This window comes from Barbus barbus (assembly GCF_936440315.1).
Source record: "Barbus barbus genome assembly, chromosome: 28".
Classification (NCBI taxonomy): Eukaryota; Metazoa; Chordata; class Actinopteri; order Cypriniformes; family Cyprinidae; genus Barbus; species Barbus barbus.
Genome location: NC_136756.1, coordinates 22,238,422 through 22,256,002, shown reverse-complemented (window position 1 = coordinate 22,256,002; position 17,581 = coordinate 22,238,422). Strand labels below are relative to the sequence as shown.

Here is a 17,581-nt window from a genome sequence, read left to right as displayed (position 1 = left end):
CCGTGGCGTAAGTAACAAACAGGAAGACTTTTTTCAGATATTTTGACCTTTTCATGACAAGGTACGTGTTATTCAGGTCGAACTGAGTATAGGCCTAATCCTACATTTTTTAGACTCAATCATTCATGATATTTAATAAAAAAATGCTTTACTTTGATTACTAAAAGGTGTGTACACTCACATTAAGGTGCGAGGACTGTATTTGGCACTGTTAAGCTACACAGACATTAGCCTAAATCACACGTTTTTCCCCTAAATGTATGAAACAAAGAATTCAAAGATCACATATGATCTTGAGTTTCTTTAAAACATGTGTTTTAAACTATATTATCAAAATATCCTTTTCATAATCTCGAACATCCTTATTTGTTATTGGCCCATATCGAAACAGCAACAGAAACGCAAGCACAGTGAAATCTAAATATGCGTCATGTGGGCACATTATTTCTGTGCTTTCTCTCGCAGTAATCTAAAACAAATATTTTGACGTGTGGTGTGTCTAAACCAGACCACAAACAAAAGTGAGTGGACACGTTTCAACCACGAACTCGTATAATAATGTGCCATATTTTCTTGGATAAGCAGTGCGCTTTTATTTGAAAGTTCGTGCGTCGTGGATACATGGATTGTTGTTATTACGTTTGCAGAATACAAAAGGACAGACGAATGATAAAATGGTGACTCTCTGAGAGTTTTCATGGTCGAGCAGCAGCAGAAATCCGTTAGATCGGTGGGAGGAAACAGTCCAGTGCGCAGTGCCAAGATTTTCAAATTTAGGCGCTTTCAGTGTAAAAACGCTCACGATTCTCTCCAAACTTACCCTGCTAGAGAAGACGACACTTTTAGGGTGTTCGGCATTTCAAAACGCAGTTTTCTTGTTTATGGAGATGCCATGCAGTGATCTTCTTCCTGGTTGCGCGGCTGCGTAAAATCTTCTAGAAACGCACGATGCTTGCTCCAAAATGTTATGCTCCAAATCTAACGAATTACATTTATGACAATTATTCTGCTCTCGGCATGGGTTTATATCAACCGTCAACGAGAAAAAAGGTAAATAAAATAATGTCTAAATGTGCAAATATTCTAGACATGTTTGGGCATGTCTGTGGTCAGTTTATCATTCATGTATAGTTTACAATTAAAAAAGAAAGCTTTTCATGCTTATTAGGAGAACTGTGTTAGTCAAAACAGTAATTTATAATCAATCTATAATATGCTGAATGCATATCATTATAATTTGAAATCGAAAGTTAAAGATGACAATGAAAATATAAATATTTTACTAAAGATTTTGATAGTGCTGAAAAATATGAAAGCAAAGATGTTGACCCTGCGTCCTCAATCATATTATAATCATATAAGCATATGCTCTCTATATGCATATACAGTATTTGCATACATCCTAATGGTAACCTAAAAATGGTGACATTAATTTGTACCAGCAAAACTCAATCTTATGGGTTAAATCAGGTATAAATTGCTCTTTAAGGTAACAATTGCATGTCATCACTTTTACAGTGTGGCTACGGTGCTATCTTGTGATAAATTGTGATGTTTTGTTCATTGATTGTAGAGGTCTCCACATCTGACCTTTTAGGAGAGTTTGATCGAGCTTGCAGTTAACAGTTATATGGGAACAGCTGCTTTAGTGGTCTTATGTAGGGTTTTACAATGGACTGATTGACCAATGCAAAAAATAATATTTTTACGCTTGAGAACATTTTAAGAGAGGACTTTTTATTATTTCAATGCTAGTAAAAATTAATTGCATAAGGGTTCATTCTGATTCCATGAATGTTGGAGTGAACAGTTCCCTTTTTCATTCAATAATGATATTTTAAAAACATGCACAATTAAATGTATAATTTCTTAAAAATAATCATACACTATTTTTATTAACAATATTTATTAGTTTATTTCTTTTATTTTATTTTTTAGTCTCCCTGCTACAAGATCAGTTCGATTTGAACCAAATGGAGACCTGAGGGAGCATAATGTGCCAGACCTTTCATCTGCATTTCACAAACTGTTTGCCCAGGCATGTGTCTGATTTTTTTTTTTTTTTTTTTCTTCAGTGTCTGATGTTTAATTGCTCAACTGCAATATTTTGTTTGGTCCCAGTGAGTGTCAAAATCTTTCATCTTAGAAAAAAACTTGTTTGTCATTTATGTCCATATCTATTTATGTCATGTTTTACAGCAATATAATATAATAGTTTAAGTGTGTGCATAATTGCTTTTCAACCCCAAGCTTTTTTAAAACACTGTTTTCAAATGTAATATATATGCAAAAATACACTGTAAAAAGTGGTAACCTGCAATTATTTCCTTAAAGAGCTATTTCTGCCTTTTCTAACCCATAAAAGGTAGTTTTGTTGATATAAATGGATACATATAGGATAGTTCAGTGATGTTAAATATTTTGACTTGAACAAAGCAAGTCATTTTAGATGTTTCATTTATTTAGTTTTTTCAGTGTAGTAATAATAAAAAAGGGCTGACCTATCTTGCATTATGTTTGAAAGTTAAAGCAGAATGCTGAATAAAAAAAACATTTCATTACAGCCAAAGCGTCAATGATTTTGTGGCCAATATAACAAGTTTGCTGCTTTGTAATTTATGAGTGTTACAAGAGCTTGTGTGAGCAGCTGCCAGGTGGAGTGCCACTTGAAAACTTTGTTTTCCCACAGAAGGGGTGATATAATATGTCCAAAAGCCCTGTGGTGGTGAGCCATTGGCCAGTCAACAGGGCCACTTTTATCAGACTTTTGGGAAGAACGGCTGTGCATTTTGCTTTCTATTTTCATGAGAAGTTAATCCGTGGTCGCTGTGACTGAGAGCACAGAACTCAATTCAAGTGCAGCTTCCTTCCACTTTCTGCAGGCACTGAGGGTTGTGACACAAATACACAAATGATGAAAAAGTTTGCCGATAGATAGATAGATAGATAGATAGATAGATAGATAGATAGATAGATAGATAGATAGATAGATAGATAGATAGATAGATAGATAGATAGATAGATAGATAGATAGATAGATAGATAGATAGATAGATAGATAGATAGACTTTGAAACTATTACTACAGGTTATAATCATGTACACACAATGATGACATTGTGACCTTCACTGTTGAAATAACTAATGTGGATATAGTCAATAAAATAATAAAAATAACAAAATGTGGAGCCTCTGAACTGGCAGAAGGATTTGACAAAGTTGCTGAAAATGATCTGCTCAGATTATTTGATGTGTCCCTACCATTTTATGATAATAATGCCTGCTAAACCATGCAATGCTGATAGATGACATGGCAATGGCCTACTTTGCTCCTGGTCACATACAAAGTATTTAAAAATGCACAATTTTTAAGGTGCCTATCAGGAATTGTTACACCTAAACCTTATTTATTAAAAGTGCACCTAATGAGGTTTTCTGGCAGTTTGCAGGGTGTCTATGCAAAGTATATTGCTGTACAGCAGATATTAAACAAATATGTATTTGCATATATAATTTGGTGTGTATGTAAATATATATAGAGGAGGAATTTCAGGGGCTTTCAGGTCAGGTCAGGCTGCCACATTTATAGTATGGAAAACGCCATAAATATCAGTAATTAAAATGCTTTTTGAATGCATTTGTGTATATTTATTTCCAAATATAATTGTATTGAAAAAAGTTATTTTATTTAACTATAATAAAAAAAAAAAAAAAAAATCATGTACATTTTTATTCATTTTTTTCCAAGTGTTTACATGTTGTTAAAAAGCCATTAAAGGGACAGTTCACCCAAAAATGAAAATTCTGTCATTAAGTACTCATTCTTGTGTCGTTCCAAACCTGTAAGACCTTCGTTCATCTTTGGAACACAAATTAAGATATTTTTGATGAATTCCGAGAGCTCTCTGACCCTCCCATAGACAGCAAGTGTCCTTACACGATCAAGGTCCAGAACGCTTTGATCTGAACTTTGATTTGAACTGTTTACGCTTTAATCTGAATTTAAACAACGTATTCTCTTACATACGTTGTCGTTTACGTATGTGATAGTCTCCAAAATGGTGCCAGGGTGACGCGAAGGAGAGGAATCGTTGAATAAACTAATTTTTGTTTTCTTTGCACACCAAAAGTATTCTCGTAGCTTTGTAAAAGTACAGTTGAACCACTGATGTCACATGGATTATTTTAACGTTGTCCTTACTATGGTTCTGGACCTTGATCGTGTAAGGACACTTGCTGTCTATGGGAGGGTCAGAGAGCTCTCGGAATTCATAAAAAATATCTTAATTTGTGTTCCAAAGATGAACGAAGGTCTTACGGGTTTGGAATAACATGAGGGTGAGTAATTAATGACAGAATTTTCATTTTTGGGTGAACTATCTTTAATGCAAACTGAGTATTTAATTTTTAATATTTATATTTAAATGTAATTTATTTATTTATTTTTTCAATAAAAGTTGTTCTCCTCAAATCAATGTCAATGCAAAGCAGGATCTCTTTGTGGCAAATTACACTACATGCAGTAGTGTGAGTTAATCTGTATCGTTTTTTCCTTGGAAACAATTGTGGGACAACAAGTGTGTGTTCAGTGGCTTATTGCAGCCAAGACTCTAAGGTATGTACTAGTACAGAAAGCGAAAATAAACCTACACTGAGAAATATTCACTGAAAAAAAAGAGTTACAAATAACCCCATTCTTCTCTTTATGCATTTGTACAGTGCAGGAATTATATCACATACATCACTAACAGATTAATGGCACTGCACTAAAATATAATACACAATAAGAAAACAAGCTCTGATTTGCGATTAACAGTACGATAACAAAATAGCTAATCAGTATTAACTTTCTAGCAATGGCCACCCCAAATAAAGTTTTTAAATCTAATTGAAAATGGCCGGATGGCCTACAACAAAAGTGACTCAGCAGTTCATGTGCATAACAGCAACACGCGCCCTCTAGTGACACACACGAGATAAACAAAACGGACCTGTTATAATGAGCAGGTTTTCAACACGCAATGCATTACGTACTGACGTCATTTTATAAAGAATGAATTAAAAAAAATAATAATAACAACAATAGCTTGAAAGAGAGAACGGTAACGATTTGACTTAAGTTTATTAAAATTTACATTAATGATGAATGTACAGTGGCAAAAATAAGTATGTGAACCCTATTTAAAAATATATGGATTTTAGAATAGCTAATTCAGAAATCTATAATTACAGACAAACAATTAGTGCTCGGTGTATTCAATAAAAATGTAAAAGTACAACTGTTCGTGTGCTATTAGTTAAGTCAAACTGTGTTGGCCTATAATTGTGAATTATATTAAGACCAAATTTTAGAAATAATAAATGCAGAACTCCATGTTTTTCACAAACTTATTCCTGATACTTGAATTAATGCTATATGGCCCGATTTCATAAACAGGGCTTAGCTTAAGCCAGGACTAGGCCTTAGTTAAATTAAGATTTTTAAGCAACTTTTACAAAAATGCCTTAGAAGAAAACATTAAGGTGTACATCCTGACACAGAACAATGACACTGACATATTTTAAGATACACTATATTGCCCAAAAGAATTGGGTCACCCCTTCTAATGAACATGTTTGACTACTTTAGTAATTTCTATGAGTAGAAATCTTAATGTTGAAGCATATAATGATATTCTACGGAATTGTGTGCTTCTAATTTTATAGCAACAGTTTGGACAGGACCCTTTTCTATTCTAACATGACAGTGCCTCTGTGTATAAGACACGGTTCAAAAAGACGTGATTGATTGAGTCAGTGTGGAAGAACTTGACTGGTCTGCAGAAAGCCAAGTCCTGATCCCAGCTGAACACCTCTGGTGTGACTTTAAATGCAGACCTTGAGCCAAAAACTCATCACCAAATACCAGTGACTTAGAATAGACACTATAAGGACAAAAGTGTTGTTGGGACACCCCCTTCTTTACAACAGAAAAAGGCACTAACAAAACTGTGGTAACAAAGATGGAAACATCATTCATGTATTTAAAAATTGTATATGTGTGTGTCTAAAGTTTCACTCCATTTTTGACTATTATTCAATAATCTATTTATTACGTGTTTCAATTAAATTCTCAATGAAAATTACCTCAGACAACCTTCTTAATATTAAAAACTGGTATTCAAACAAAACAGTATACACACAATTTCATGGCATAAATTCTATTTATTATTTGCCTGTAGTACATAGATGCATAATTTTATATATACATACGTTTATGTATATATTCACACAGACAAACGGGAGACTCTCACCGCCTTACACACACTGTCACATACAAACAGATCACAGATAATGTCCATGTGCTCCCAGCACATCATGGAGAATCAGTTTCTGTATGGCATTGCATTGATGACATGTCTTCTCAGGAGCAAAAATTGTCTTATTGCGTCCAAATGCTCATTCATGGTCATTATCATCATCATCACACTGTCCTCCCGATGCTGGTGTAGAGCCCCGTCAGCCCAGGACGTCCAGCCAATAGCCTCCTGCTTGTCTGGTCTAAGGCAATGGAGCTCCACGGTGCATGGAGAGACAGAAAAAAAGAAAAGAGAAAAAACTACAACTAAAAATACTGTGCAAAACCAGGTCAATGGATTTCCTATGAAGAAGATATCCCTCACCTTCATTAACTACACACTTACAGTCACTCCACACAAGGCATGAGTTCAAACACTTCACTTCAATAGCAGCCACTAACCACCAGAACTTTTTTTTTTTTCCCCATTTTGATTAAGGGGACAGATTTAATGCCAAAGGCGCATTACCTACTACCACTTCTAATTTCTAGCAATTACTTTGTCTTTATATAAAAATTGAAAGTTAAGAAAAATAGAGACTTGATTTCTATGCTCTCTTGTGCTTTCTTTCTTAGAGCGAGAGGGCTGGGCGTAATTTCACTAAACCATCTTTCTTTTAAAAAAAACATCAAACAGCTATTCAAACACATCCCAGCTGTGGGTGTGATCATACTGCCCATGGTCTTATATTCAACAAAAAAACGCTAATTAATGCCAAGAATTTGAAGTCTATGAGAATTTATTATTTTTTTGCCCCCACAAACAACAAGTGTGGGAAAAACTCATATCACTTGGCTGAATCCATGCGGTTTATGAGTCCCTTATGATGTCATAAAGACTTCTTTTAAAGTATCTGGTACTGAAAATTCAAATAAAAGTCACTAAAATATACATCATTGCACTATGTACAATAAAGTTAACTAAACAACCCACAAGTGCACCAACAAAGAAGGTGAAATGATGATTATTGAGCAGTTTCACACACTCATACATGTACTTTCGTGAGTCACTACGGCCTATATTGCATTAATCACTCCAGGTTGACCTCATAGTCACCTTCAGACTTTCGATGACTTCAGTGTTTTTTTTGTCGTTAAATACATTTTTCGGTTGCGTTACTACAATAAACCATATTGATTTTAAAACTAAAAGGAAAAAAAATATGATCCACAAAGCAAAAAGCAACAAAACACTTCAGCTTGACCAATATGTGAGATCCAACACTGACATTTTAATGTAAGATCAAAAACAGCAGGAAAATTGTTTATATATTAGAAATGTCAAAAAAAAAAAAAAAAAAATATATATAAATATATATATATATATATATATATATATATATATATATATATACACACAGTGCCTTGTAAAAGTATTCTCACCCTCTTTTTTTTCCACGTTGTATGTTCCTGCCTAATGTTAAACTGCTTTAAATGTATTTTTCCATATCAATCTACACTCCATACACCATAAATGGTAAGGCAAAAAAAAAAAAAAAAAAAAAAAAGTATCTTTGCAAATTTATTAAAAATTATATTCTTAAATGATTCCGTTACAGTTGAAATTTAGCTCAGGAGCATTGATATTGCTTGTAGATGTCACTACACTTCGAGTGAAGTTAACCTGTGGCAAATTCAATTGAATGGGTATGATTTGGAAAGCAGCTGTCTAACAGCTGATAATGCATATCAGAGCAAAAACCAAGCCCTGAGGTCAAAAGAATTGCCAGAGCCTGAGCTTGAACCCAATTAAATATTTCTGGAAAAACCTGAAAATGTGTATCTGCCCCTATCCAACCTGACAGAGCTTGAGAGGTGAAGAGGTGAGGAGACAAATGGCAGATAATTGCCAAATGTTCAAAGCAAAGCTTGTCGCATCAAACAAAAAAGACTTGAGGCTTATGTAAAGTACTTATTTCAGTTTTTGTAGATTAAATAAATTCACGAAGTTGTGGCAGCTGTTTTTGCTTTGTCAATATGGTGTATGGAGTGTAGATTGATGTGGGAAAAAAGTAAATTAAAGCAGTTTAACAAGGCAGCAACATAAAATGTGAAAAAATGAAGGGGTATGAATACTTACGCAAGGCACTGCATGTATAAGTCACTGTATGACTTGGTGCTCGCAAGCGAAATAGAGAAATGCTAATTTCTCAACACAAATTGGGTAGCTGAAGCGTACATAGAGTAATTTAAAACAACCAAACAAACATAAACTCAAAAACATGTAGTTAAATAAAAGTCTAATGTGATGCATATTTGCATGTGTGTGAGTGTGTGTGTGTGTACAGTTGGGCTTAATTCTTTGAGTCAAGTGCAAAATTTATGAGACTTTTTTTTTTTGCGTGTGTATGTGCAATGCCACTGGTTTTGCTCCACTGCAGCTTCGGCAGAAATCAAATGAGCCATTTATGGAAACAGACACTGAGAGAGAAATAAATAAATAGAGACTGAATGTTAAAGATGCATTTTTAAAAGTCCTCCGGTATGTTTTTCGAAGGTTCGTCTCCTTCCAGTGTAAGTGTTGCTACAGTGGAATGGTGCGTGACCAGCTTGTCAGGGTGTCGTCGATGAGAGACAAAGGAATCACATGATAAAGTTGTCAGGGTGCAAAAGGGCTCCTGCAGATTTCCCTGTCCAGCAGGACCATGCAGGAGAGGTTTAATTATCAGTGTGGCCTCCTTTATCCCATGATGCCACAGGCACACTATCCCACGCCCCAGTCAAGCGGACAGTTTGTCTCTTTATGCAAAGGGGCCACGTGAGGACTGGACTCAAGGGTTGTGTGTGTGTGTGTGTGTGTGTGTGTGTGTGTGTTTTAGGGCAGGGATCAGTGCAGGCAGTAGTCAGTTAGTTTCGTAGGACGAGAGCAAGGCAGCATCTACAGGCTCCATACAGGAGGGACACGTGAAGGACCTCATCAGCCAGTCATCTATGCAGTCCAGGTGGTAGATGTGCATGCAGGGGAGGAACCGGATGGGGTCTCCATACACAAAGTCCATCATGCAGATCACACACCTGCGCAAAGAGAGAATGTGTTAACACACACCACAATAAGCTTGGCAACAAAGGGCACAGCATTTCCATAGGCTGCTGACAGGGTTGGGCATAATGCAGAATTTAAAATTTGGTCACACTTTGCAGGATGTTGAATCAGAATGACAGAAAGATGAATTTACTGAATTGTAATTAAAAAAAATTCAATAGTCACACAACAGAATAGTCAGGAACAGACACTTATTAGGTGTCCTCTTTAAAATTCCATTTTGTAAACCTGCTTAATTTCGATTAGAGCATTCTAGGAATATATTAACTACCATTCAAAAGTTTGAGGTTGTTGTGATTTTTTTTTTTTAAAGAAATCTCTAATGTGCACCAAGGCCGCAGTTCTCTGATCAAAAAAAAATAAATAAAAAAAAATAAAAAAAAGTAATAATTTCTATTTTAATATATTTAAAAATAGAATTTATTCCTGTGACGGCAAAGCTGAATTTTCAACAGTCATTACATCAGTCCCATCTCAAACTTGCCCTAAAGTTTCTATGTCAGCTTAGCTGGAGTCTTCAAACAGAGTGCGTCTACACTTTTGAAAGGCTTTAGCTTAAAAATGGTTTACTTCGATGCCTCTGCATATTAAGCTGGGATATGAAAACATTTAAACAGCTTTATTCATGTGTTTAACTGTAGTGCCGATACTTGATTTCTACTTGTTGTGCAAGAATAAAATTGATATTTTGTACTCGCTTGGATGAAAATTAAAGTCCAACATAAGGCAATGCATTATAATTGTAGGCCTAATGCCGTTAAACATTTAAATAACCTTAGAATTGAACGTTACCATAGTCCTAGGCATGTCAAATTTCATCTTAACTTGAGTCTTTTCACTATAAACATGAAAGCTTACATGTGCTTTCATGTTATTTGATCTAGATTGAAAAAACACTTCAAAACCTTTAATATGACTAAAAACCAAAAAGACAGATACGCGGTATCATCACTTACTCTCGAATCTTCTTCTCAGTGCCGTCACTGCCTGGATCATAGACACCTTTGGGAAGATGCTGGATGAGGCCGATCCTTTGAGCGATCCGCACCTGTTCCTCTTCGGTCAGTTGGGTTGCCAACCGGGCCTGGCTGGGAGTGGGGTGATACACGGGCACATGGATCTGCTCCTATGGTATATGAACATAACAATAGTAAATATTCATGGATCTCTTCTTGTGGGGCTTGAGATCTTTAAGCACTTCTATGGCACTCAAAATGAAGCAAAGTCATATGACCAAGCTAATCCAGAATTTAATATGCAGCTAAACAGTACAATGCTCCGTACAGTTATGAGTAATCATCTTAATATTTGATGCACAGGCAACCAAAGCTCCACCAGGGGGCGATCTTTCCTTTTTGCACCATTTTGATGTGAGAAGCCCAAATGGGACCATATTGAGTCCAAAGGGTACTTATGAAGAGAGGGAGGTGAACAATAGCTCCCATTGAGACAGGTGCCTGCTCAGCATTCACTAATGAAAGCTGTTTGGGACACTGCGAGTATGTTTAAGCTCTGTGTGCGACGCATTCTGCTATAAACAGCGTAACAAATGATGCTCATAGCAAATGAGAACCAAAATATAACCATTCATTTCAATTTCATAAAGACCAAAACTTCTATTATACATAGGAAATCTGTATAACAGTAAATAATATTAATTATAAGACTTGTTGTAGTGTAGAGACACAATTCAATTCCCAGCCTAAATATCAATTATTCAATATTTATATCAATATTTCATGAAATACATAAAAATATATAAAATAAAAAAGTAAAATTAATAATAATAATAATAATAATGTATACATTTTACATAGACGTGTATACAGTAAGTTTTTAATCCTTTTTTATTATTTTCTATGTGTTTAACATACAGTTCTGCTCAGAATTTCACATACCTCTTTTTTCAAAAGTTTACGCACCCCTGTGTATAATCTGTATTAACCTAACCACCATTACAGCGCAATAACATTAAATTACCACTACACCCAAGAGAGGACAATAATATATTGTTTCAGTTGTCAGCGATTGTACCCTGGAGTTCAGATCACGTCTCTTTAAAACCCTACAATGAATTAGCCTTGTAAATGAGTGTTGATTTGTGAATGGTGGTGTTGATGGTTATTGGACTGGAGGTTTCACACCCGGTGACTTTGCAGTCTTGGGAACAACAACAACAACAAAAATCAGCACTGCTTTGGCTCAGAGCAGCCAAGAATGGCCAAAGCTCAGATATTGCTCCATGAATAATCATACTTGGCAGATATTTATTACTTCCTTACATTATAAATCTCTAACCCACATTCATATACGCACACACCACGATAACGATTAATCAGAAGTAGGACACGTTTCCACACAGGGGAGTAATGCCCATAGGCAGCAGTGAGACACGTTCTGTAGAAACCAGGCCTGAGGACTGGGAGCTGCTGCTGGGAAAAGCAACAATGGCATAGTGCAGTTCTGATTTTTAAAGGTGAGCTTTGAGATCAGGTTCAACGCTCACTTGAGAATTAGGTCACACAGCGGTCATATTGAATACAATCACATGGCGGACAGGTTACACTACCTATCTGAATACACACTTATTTGTACACCGGCTGAAGACACAAGCAAATACAAAGAACATTTGTGAGGCACGTACACACTCATAATTTAGTGGTCAGCACTCTGGGATCCAGCAAATAAAGGTGTGCGTGTTTAGCTGGAAGCAGAACCGAAACATGATCGTTCTGACAACGACGGCGCTGTCTTCTCTGACAGTCTCTCTGAAACTCTTGTGTTTCACACTATGGAAATCTAACAAAGGTTGAGTCGCTACCTGAGTTGCTGACTTCACAGGTAGCGTTTTTGTATGAAGGTTCATCTTAAAGATAATGTATATGTATTTCTGTGGCACTAGCTTCACCAAAAAGAACAACAAAAGTAATCTGAAAACTTGACCCATCTGCTGTTGGCTGAAAAATACCTAGTCCCTCCTCAAACGCACTCCAAAGCTGCTCTGTCAGGCTGGTCAGGATGTTTAAATAAACAAAGCAAGCAAAGTTTTGATATGACAATTAAACATAAATTATGTAATATATAAATATTGCTATGTTGGGCTGGTTGGCATGTTCAAACAAACAATGTATTGATATCACAATTAACTTTACATTAGAAATATAAAATACAGATAAATATATAATATTTTGCTCTGTTGGGCTGAGATATAGTTTTCATATGACATTTAAATATGTAGTATAAAAATATAAAATGAACAGGCTAATCAAACAAAGCTAAATTTGAGATTATATGAACATTAAATATATATATTGAAAAAATAAATTACATACGTACATATATATATACACATACACACACACACACGTTCATAAAATAATAATTTATAATATATAATATATTTGATATAGCAATGTATATTATATTTAGCAATAAAAAACAATTACATAAGATAATAAATCAGAGTATTTATAATAAATACTAAATCCTATAAATATTATAACAGAGGCTCATAAATGTAAAAAAGGTCACATCAGTATTTTGTGAACACTATTTTAGGCACTAGAAAATTAAATGAAACGATGTCAAAACATCAGACTTGCACTATAATTGCCTAACCTTCTAAATATATCAATAAAACAAAACTAACCTTGTTAATACATCAATAAAACACTGACAAGAAAATCACAATAAAAAAATAGGATTGTGTATACATCATCTGTATACCATCTTTAAACATTTACCAGAAAAAGGTATGCTATTTGACAGCATGTTACAAGACCAATTTATTCAGACATTTCAGGCATCAAGAGCACAGCTCTCATTTGAGAACAACAGGAATAGCATCAGACAACCCAACACCACGAGTACAACAGAGAATGATTTGATTGGTTCAAAGAAACAGACGGTCCGAGACAAAGAGATGAAGGAAATCGCAGAAAAAAAAAAAAAAACGAGAGCTGGCGAGCGGGGAATTCTGTTTGGTCTGGTAGGCTTTGAGTGCTAAACAAAGCATGTTGTCCTGTATCCGGCCCTCCCTCATTACTGGAGCAGACAAACCGTCCAGCGGTCCATTTTCTGCTCTCTTTCTCCGACTCTGTTCCAGTAAAGGCTGAAAGCACCACTCCCTCTTAGGACTCACTGGACTAGAAAAGCAATCCAAACCTTCACTGCTATGTATCTTTCTCCTGCCTCAAAATTCAAAGAGTTGATAAAACAGAACTATAAACAAGTAAAACAACTTATTCCTGATAACAGTGTCATCTACTGACTTCATCTTTATCAGAAATCAAATCAACGTCAAGTCCGATTCAGTGCTTTCACAACAAACACAGAAGTGAAGACATCTGTGCCTCACATTCCTGTATGTGTACCTCACTTGATTAGCCCAAAATAAGGCTAGAGGCTAGCATGACTCAGCCAGACAGAGTCTCAACCGCCCTCCACAGTGGACAGAGACTACAGACAGAATGAGGAGGAGCTACTTTAGCATCCCCAACACTACTACTTTTAACATTAGCTTCCCAAGCTAAGCTAACAAGACAAAGCAGCACACTATATTGAACCTGTCAGGGGCATATATCTTTAAATGCATAACTAACAAATGATATACTGTATTTTGACAATTGGAGCTATATTTATCTGGCACAAAAGCAATTGAAATTTTAATTAGGGTGACTGCATTTAATGTAAACATACAATTTATGTAAAGCACAACTAAGAAAAGAAATAAAAAATACACACCACACCCATATTTACACATATACACTACCATTCAAACGTTACAAGGCCAGTAAGATTTCATTTCAAGTCTTTTATGCATATATTAGATGAAAAACAGTAAAAACATTACAGATTGTTTCAAAGCATTTTCTGTAAAGCTGCTTTGAAACAAGCTGTATTATGAATAATGCTATATCTTTTAGAAGGTTCAAAAGAGCATTTAAAAATGGTTTTACTGCCACTTTAATGTGTTGCAAGTTAAATGTATTAATTTCTACAAAACAATTTAATAAAAATAAAAAAAATGAATAAATAAAAAAAAAAAGTTACTGACTCTGGTATAAAGAAAGAAAAATAGGTCAAACATTAATTCTTCTTTATTCTAATTAATTCTTAGTGAAAAGAGGCAGAAAATGATCAAAGCAAAAATATGACTGTTATTGGTGCATGAAATCTATAAGTGAGTGAGAAGAGTCCAAATGTGTTTATCCAACTTCATAAAAAAAAGTCTTGTGATTTCCCCTAAACTATAGCATTTACATGATTTTCAAAAACATGTTTTTTGGTGGGGTTTTTTTTTTATTCCGGCTAAAAACAAACATTCAAAGTGTATGTAAACATATTGACAGTGTTACAGGAATGACATTTTCCTGTACCTGCTCCGCACTCAAATCAACTCTTTCTTTTTCTCTCTCCCACACACTTTGTCCTCCTTTTCTAAGCAGTGAGAGGGCTGAAGAAGTGGACGCTTATCTGAGCGCATGAAAGGTTAAAGAAACAGCTGTTTGAAGTGCTACTAAGTTAGCGGTGCAGAAACGGTCTGTACCAGCTCAGCACAAAATCAGGCCTCCATTACCAAACACTATACACTCTCACCACACATACATGCACATGTGTGAATATATAATGGCTCTTAAGCAGTGTAACACCAAAATTACATTGACACTATTTAGAGACAAGACCTCACATACAATTTCAGCAGTGCCAGACTGAGGGGAATTTGACTACATTTGGTTATACAGTACACTACGTTTCTGGCGATTCCTTTCAAAAGTACAAGAGAGATGTGGTTTCCTGTAAGTTTCCGGTGTAAAATTTATTTTAAAATTGATGCTTTGCATTTTTTCTTTGTAATGTTACACAGATTACACAGGACACTGAATGGTTAAATGTTTAGTTTCCGACACTTTGCTGCACAAGCTGCAGGCCTGTTTCTTCACACTTTGCAGAAATTTATCTCCAAAGAATGGTTCATTGTGTAAACTGCATGGATTTCCCCTCACAGAAATCAACACCTTTCTTCAAATCCATCTTTCATAAGCAATGAGCATATCAGCCAGAGAGAATGCTTTCCTTCTGCCCCACTTTACTCGTCATTCTTAACAAGCTTTACCGTTTTAAAGAATTAGTTAAGATTTAATTGTTGTATTGGCATGAGTAGCCGATTAGGTCTAGTGGTAAGGACCTGAGCTGGTAACTGAAAGGTTGCAGGTTTGAAACCCTAAGCATTTGATCCATACATTGGTCCATCCTACAGACGCCAGTCAGAAAAGATGCTGAAATTAAAGCTCACACAAATAAAAACTATTGTAAGCGACAGCAAAATTAGCTTTTTTTTTTATTTTTTAGAATTCTAAATAATAATTTAGAAAAAATTATTTTATTCCAAAAAATATCATAATTTAAAGTTAAAATGTCACTTCCACCATCATATTCAACCAACTACTCTTAAACACAATATAACATTTGAGAAGTGGTGGAAATGTTCACCATGTCAAGACTACGGGGCCAAAAGTGCCCATGTCAGAAGAATCAGTGTGAATGTGTGTGTGTGTATGTGAGAGAAAGTAGAGGGTAAGGATTGGGCACTTCAACTTAAGATGAGCCGTCTGGCTACTAGGTGACGTGAGGCCTCCATGTCAGAGAACAGAGAAAGCAGCCTGTTAGATGGAGCAAAAACTGCAAAGTAAACAGAGAACTGAAAAAAAGAGAAAAGAATCAATTGATGAGCACAGAGGTGGGGAAGCCACAACCATTTTTCCAAGTCTAAAGGGAACCTCCATTATTTCTAAAGTTGGCACGTACATGGCCTTTCTCTCTCACACAGACGCGCTTATCTCACCCCGTCCAACCTCACGCATGAGTCAGCAAATGCTGTCAGCTGCTTTCCAAACTACCAGGAAGACCTCATATACTACTGTCTGTCTCCTCATCAATCCCCCGAGTTTACTTCCTGTTTCAATTAGATGCACTATACAGCATCAATACACTAATGCAGTTCTGCTTTACTGCATAAACTGTATTTACTGTTCAATCGCACGGATCAGAGTGAAAGGGATCCGACTGTTATTCTGAAATAGAGTCGTTCTCCATCTGAGACACAGGGAGTGAATCTAGGCTAACTCTACTGAGCTCCTTACACAATGGTGCTAATGCTTCTTAACATAGCAGCTAAAGAAAACCAGGAACCATGAGAGCTTTGATAAGACATCATCCGCTATAGAAAACCTAAATGGAAATGGTTTACAGAAAATCTAAATACTTGATCGTTAAAAAGTTTAGGGTCAGTAATTTTTTCTTCTTTTACTCAGCAAGGATGAAATACATTTAATAAAGTGAAAGTAGACATTTATAATGTTACAAAAAATCTGTTTAAAATAAATGCTTTGCCACAGGAATGAATTAAGTTCAGTCAAGGAGTTTATAAGGGCAAAGAAATGGAAAGTCTTAGATTGCCCAAGTCAATCTCCAGATTTAAATCTGATTGAACATGAATTTCACCAGCTGAAGAGGAGAGTAAAGGCAGAAACTCCCCAAAACAAGCAACAATTGGAATTGGCTGCAATAAAGGCTGGGAAAAGTATTTCAAAGGATGAGACCAAGAGTCTGGTGATGTCTATGGGTCCCAGACTCACTGCTGTGATTGTGTGCAAGGGATCTGCAACTAAATAATAGCTTTTAATCTTTTATATCTGCCTTATGTTCAACTGTCCCAATACTTATGCTCACATCAATGAGTGGGATGAACTCTAAAAGTGCGGTTCTTTTTATTTGGTAAAACATGTATGTGTTGAAACGGCTAATAATAAAATGTGACATTCTGTAGTTTTGTCTCATATTCATCTTTTAATCATATTTGCAAATGTCTTGACTCCACAGCTAACAGAGCAATTTTGTCTTTACTGTTCCAATGCTTATGGAGGGCACTGTATATACACACACACGTGAACGAGACAAGACTTTAAAACAAAAAAACAAAAACAAATCCTCGATGAAATATATAGGGAAAAATTGTCTTTTATTCAACTGACAAAATGCAAAACATTTAGGTGCATTTTGAAATCAACGTGTACTTTATGAAATTAAACTTCTATTTTAAGAGGAGACACTGCTGGCAAAAACATGCACCTGTCAAATTTGAGATTTTGGGGTTTTTGGTTTTTCATAAAGTATTTTTTCAGACTAGTGGAAAGAAAACAT

At 35.5% G+C, this 17,581-nt stretch overlaps 2 protein-coding genes across 3 annotated transcripts in view; both read right to left on the bottom strand.

Annotated features, from left to right (window-relative positions):
• The window catches only part of LOC306848081 (retinal Mueller cells isomerohydrolase), a 219,813-nt gene that overhangs the window by 81,174 nt on the left and 121,058 nt on the right, over window positions 1-17,581 (bottom strand). The gene's annotated exons all lie outside the window — the stretch shown is intronic.
• Window positions 8,263-17,581, bottom strand: part of LOC306847832 (RING finger protein 11) — a 15,759-nt gene continuing 6,440 nt past the window's right edge. Inside the window, exons 2-3 of one of the 2 annotated variants that reach the window (XM_079382014.1) lie at window positions 10,336-10,505; window positions 8,263-9,351 (exon numbers count right to left, since the gene is read on the bottom strand). In XM_079382014.1, coding sequence (XP_079238140.1) covers window positions 9,180-9,351; window positions 10,336-10,505 — 342 coding nt within the window. In that variant the 3' untranslated portion in view covers window positions 8,263-9,179. The remainder of the gene's footprint in view (window positions 9,352-10,335; window positions 10,506-17,581) is intronic. The other variant, XM_079382015.1, reaches the window with a different exon arrangement.